Source organism: Solanum pennellii, chromosome 11 (genome assembly GCF_001406875.1).
Source record: "Solanum pennellii chromosome 11, SPENNV200".
Taxonomy (NCBI): Eukaryota; Viridiplantae; Streptophyta; class Magnoliopsida; order Solanales; family Solanaceae; genus Solanum; species Solanum pennellii.
In genome coordinates, this window is record NC_028647.1 from 32,411,091 (window position 1) to 32,416,642 (window position 5,552).

At 32.4% G+C, this 5,552-nt stretch overlaps 1 protein-coding gene across 1 annotated transcript; it reads left to right on the forward strand.

Moving 5' to 3' along the window:
* The first annotated feature begins 1,382 nt into the window (after positions 1-1,382).
* LOC107003807 lies at positions 1,383-5,255 on the forward strand. The gene is made up of 5 exons (XM_015202079.1): positions 1,383-1,656; positions 1,783-2,255; positions 3,403-3,657; positions 4,091-4,147; positions 4,335-5,255. Exons 1-5 carry the CDS (start codon positions 1,383-1,385, stop codon positions 5,253-5,255), a joined length of 1,980 nt encoding a protein of 659 aa, XP_015057565.1.
* Positions 5,256-5,552: the final 297 nt, after the last annotated feature.

Sequence of the window (5,552 nt, forward strand, 5' to 3'; positions counted from 1 at the left end):
ATATACATATATATATAGATATATAATTTTAAAATGTTATTTTATGAATAAAAATATTTTCTTTGATATAATTTTTAAATATTTCTTATAACTCTTCATAGTTTTTATCGTTTTATATGTTATTTCAAGTTTGAAACTTAAAATTATGAATGGTCCAATAAAGATTATGGTCCATAGATGTTCGTAATTATAATAGAACTTAAATCAAAATCAAATTATACTAATGCAAAAAGAAAATCATTCAACACTAAGATTTAAGAATTCCAATAATATTGAATATTTTTTCTTTAGTATTATTACATTGGTTAGGCAATTAAATACATAATCTAATTATCATTTTAATTTCCTTTAATATTTAGTCATGTAACTAATACTTATTAGACTTATTTTAGCATGATTTAGTACTTTTAAATTATGATCATTTTCATCATGACTTGTTAATTTACAATATTGTTTTACACGATTTCATTATAATTTTTTAATTGGATATTTTAGTGTTATTAATAATATTTTATTGTGTTTTTTTCTAAGAAACACTTTATATGGTTGTATTTTTGTAGGATTAAAGAAATATTTGAAGTACTAGTAAATTATATGTTTGAATAAATACTTTTACCGAAAAAACCTAGAAAACCCAAAAATATCAAAGGTTGAAAAACTCAAATTTTATTGATTTGATTTGATGTGTAAATTTAAAAATTCAACACAGATACTTTGATTTGATATTTGAAAAACTCGAACTAACCCGATCATATACACCCCTAATATCAGGTAGTGTAAAGGTCGACCCTCAACTCATTAGAGTATATCAAATGCAAACTAATGAACAAATAGTTACTGAATTTCTTCATGAAAAGAGGTAAAACAAAAATTAGGCCCTACATCAAATTTACACTTGAATACTTGTATTCATCTCCTTGAATATTTTTAATTATCTTCTTCATATAAAAAAAGATACTTGGGCCAGAAGTTCCACCTTGTTAGAAATATGCATAAGAACTAATCAGTCCAAATTGTCTTTATTGTAGGGTAGTTATTTACTAGGGTTGTTATTTATTGTTTAGTAGTTAAATTCTATATTATCCTTATCCTTATTTTTAGTTTTGTAATCTTATCCTTAGGAGTTGGTTTACTTGTAAACTCCTATAAATATCTGTGTTATAATGAAGTAAGTAGTTTTGCTTTTCATAAATTTTTCGTTGTTCTTTAATAAAACTAATGTTCCTACTTGTTCAATAACAAAAGAAGATAAGATTGTTATGTTTTTCCTTCTCTAAAAACTAACAATTGGTATCATTTATTTCTTGAGGGATCCGTGGTGTTTTGATTGTAATCAACAAGACAAGTTTATCAATCATGGAACAGAATCAAGTTTTTCTGTAATGGCACCACTTGCTTTTAATGGTGATAACTATCAGATTTGGGCGGTAAGGACGGAAACATATCTAGATGCCATGGATATGTGGGAGGCAGTCAAAGAGGATTATGAAGTTCCTCTGTTGCCTAACAATCCTACTATAGCCCGGATCAAAAATCATAAAGACGGGAAAACCAAAAAATCAAAGGCAAGGCCTGTTTATTTTCAGCAGTTCTTCTTCAATCTTCACTCGAATTATGTCTCTAAAGTCAGCAAAATCCATCAGGGATTATCTCAAGGCAGAATACAAAGGGGATGAAAGGATCATAGGTATGAAAGTCCTAAATCTTATAAGAGATTTCGAGATGCAGAAGATGAAAGGAACTGAAACCATCAAGATTACTCTGATAGGCTCTTGAACATAGCAAACAGTGTAAGATTGATTGGTTCCGTGTTTAATAATTTACTTATTGTTGAAAAAATTTTGGTAACTGCGCAAGAAAGATTTGAAGTAACCATTACTACTTTGGAAAACCCGAAGGATCTATCCAAGATCACCTTCGCAGAGTTATTGAATGCTTTTCAGACACAAGAACAACGAAGAGTCATGAGAGAAGAAGGAAATACAGAGGGAGCATTGTTTAACAAGCCTCAAGATGGAGGCAAAAACAAAAATAAGAAGAACAAGAAGAATGGTGAAGGCATTTCAACAAGTACTACCAAAGAAAAAACTGGACACTCAAAGAAAAGTTATCCTCCTTGTAAGCATTGTAACAAGAAAGGTCATCCACCATATAAATGTTGGAGAAGGACTGATGCTAAATGTAGTAAATGCAATCAACTTGGGCTTGCAAGAACAATAGTCAGCAACATGAAGCAGAGGCTAAAATTGTTAATGGTGAGTAGGAAGATCAACTCTTTGTTGCTACATGTTTTTCAAGTAGATCATCTAGTGAGTGTTGGCTAATTGATAGTGGATGCACTAATCATATGACAAATGACATGTCTCTCTTCAAGGAATTGAAGCCCACGACCATTACTAAAGTCAGAATAGGTAATGGCGACCATCTTCTTGTAAGAGGGAAAGGAACCATTGCTATTCCAAGTAATTCAGGTACTAAAACAATTTCTGATGTGATCAACACTTGGTTAGTGTTGGTCAATTGATTGAAAAAGGCTACAAGTTAAATTTTGAAGATAATCATTCCTTGATCAAGAATGCTTCAAATCTAGAAATGTTTAAAGTAAGAATGAGAGACAAAATTTTCTCATCCATTTGAGGAGGAGCATGTTGTTTTTTCAGCAAAAGAAAGTGTTGCAGAAGTATGACACAAGAGACTCGGACACTATCACTATAATGGGTTGGTTAAAATGCAAAAAATGAAAATAGTTAAGGACTTGCCTGTTTTAAAAGTACATTTTTTCAAATTGTCTTGCGTGTCAATATGGAAAACAAAACAGACTTCCATTTTCAAAGACAACTTGGAGAGCCTCGAACAAATTGCAACTAATTCATACTGATATAGCAGGACTACAAAGGACTCCTTCACTAAAAGGAAGTCTTTACTATATCATTTTTGTAGATGATCTAACCCGCATGTGCTGGATTTATTTTTTTCAAGCATAAGTCAGAGGCTTCTAATGTTTTTCGGAAGTTCAAAGCAAAAGTAGAAAATGAAGCAAACTGTAAAATTCAATCCGTAAGAACATATAATGGAAAGGAATACACTTCTTACCAGTTCGACATGTTATGTGAGGAAGCAGGGATTCATCATCAGATTACTACTCCCTATACTCCACAACAAAATGGAGTAAGTGAAAGAAGAAACAGATACATTATGGAGATGACCAGATGCATGTTGCACGAGAAGAACTTGCCAAAGAAATTTTGGGCAGATGCAACAAATACATAAGTTTTTCTTCAAAATAGGCTTCCCACAAAGGCAGTGAAAGACCGAACTCCATTTGAAGCTTGGTATGAATTTAAACCATCGTTAAATTTTCTTAAAGTGTTTGGTTGTCTCTGTTTTTCCTACATTCCTCAGGTTAAACGAGATAAACAAGATAAAAAATCTTTCCTAGGCATTTTTATTGGATATAGTTCAGTTTCAAAGGCATATAAAGTCTTCCAACCACAAACTGAAAATATAATCTTTAGTAGAGATGTGTATTTTATAGAAAATGAAGAGTGGTGTTGGGAAAACTCGAAGAAATTTGTCGTTAACACTTCTGACAAAGCAAAAAAGTCTTCAACCCAGTTTTTTGAGAAGAAAATATCACTCTCACGGCAGGATGAAATGGTGGATTATTTACCAGTCAACTCGACAACTCACTGATATATATCAGAGATGCAATGTAGCAATATGTGAACCTGCTGGGTACAATGAAGCCAAAAATGATTTAAAAAAATGGGTTGCTGCAATGAAATAGGAGTTGTTTATGATTGAGAAAAACATGACTTTGGAGCTTGTTGATCAACCTGAAGACAGAAAGATAATTGGGTTGAAATGAGTCTTTAGAACCAAGCTAAATGTCAATGGTTCAGTGAATGAGCATAAAGCAATTCTTGTAGTTAAGGGGTATGCTCAAATTTTTGGTGTGGATTATTTTGATACATTTGTACTAGTAGATAGGCTTGACACGATCATGTTACTTCTTGCTCTTGCTGCACAGTTGGGTTGAAAAGTGTATCAGATGGATTTCAAATCAGCATTCCTTATTGCCTTTCTACAGGAAGAAATTTATGTTGAGCAACCTGAAGGCTTTGTGAAGAAAGGAAATGAGTACAAAGTTTATAGGTTAAGAAAGACACTTTATTGACTTAAACAGGCACCAAGGGCCTGGTATGGTCGAATAGATGGCCATTTACTTGGCTTAGGCTTTGAAAAGAATCTATCAAAATCTACTCTTTATATTAAAAATCATGGCATTGATATTCTTATTGTGTCTATATATATGGATGATGCACTAATTACAGGAAAAAAATACAAGGCATATCGAGGATTTCAAGCAAGAAATGATGCAAGACTTTGAGAGGACTAATCTTGGTCTAATGTCTTATTTTCTTGGTATGGAAATCAAGGATGAACAAGATGAAGTTTTCATTTGCCAGAAGAATTATGCTAAGGAAATTCTCAAGAAATTCAACATGGAAGATTGCAAGGATATGAATACTCCTATGAACCAAAAAGAGAAACTAATCAAGAATGACGGAGCAGAGAAAGTGGAGAAAACGTACTTCAGAGGCTTAGTCGGTTGTTTGATGTATCTCACAGCTACAAGACCTGATATTTTGTATGTTGTAAGCATTCTATCGAGGTTCATGCATTGTTCTAGTGAGGTGCATCTAAAAGCAGCAAAACAAGTTGTTAGATACATCAAAGGAACCACCAATTATGGTGTCAAGTTTCAGAAAAAAATAGATCTGAAATTACTTGGGTATTCTGATAGTGTTTGGGTTGGATCCGCAGATGACATGAAGAGCATATCTGGATATTGTTTCAGTCTTGGCTCAGGAATATTTTCGTGGTGCTCAATGAAGCAGGACATTGTGGCTCAATCCACTTCAGAGGCGAAATTTGTGGCTGCAACAACAGCAGTAAATCAAGCATTGTTGTTGAGGAAAATTTTTGGTGATCTGCACATAAATCAGACAAAGGGAACTGAAGTAATTGTGGACAATCAATCTGCAATAGCAATTTCTCATAATCCTATATTTCATGGGAAAATAAAACACTTCAGCATCAAGCTTTTTTTCTTGAGGGACGTGCAAAATAATGATGACGTGATTCTCCTCTATTGCAAAACTGAAGAGCAGCTGACTGATATCTTCACCAAACTATTATCAGGCAATAAATTTCAACTTCTCAGGCAAAAACATGGAGTTTGCAGCTCCTAAAGCAAGAAGGAGTGTTAGAAATATGCATAATAACTGCATTAGTCCAAATTGTTTGTATTGTAGGGTAGTTATTTACTAGGGTAGTTATTTACTGTTTAATAGTTAAATTCTATCTTATCCTTATCCTTATTCTTATTTTTATCCTTAGTTTTTTAATCTTATTCTTAGGAGTTGGTTTACTTGTTACTCCTATAAATATATGTGTTATAATGAAGTAAGTAGTTTTGCTTTTCATAAATTTTTCTTTATTCATTTATCAAACTAATGTTCCTACTTGTTCAATAACAAAAGAAGATA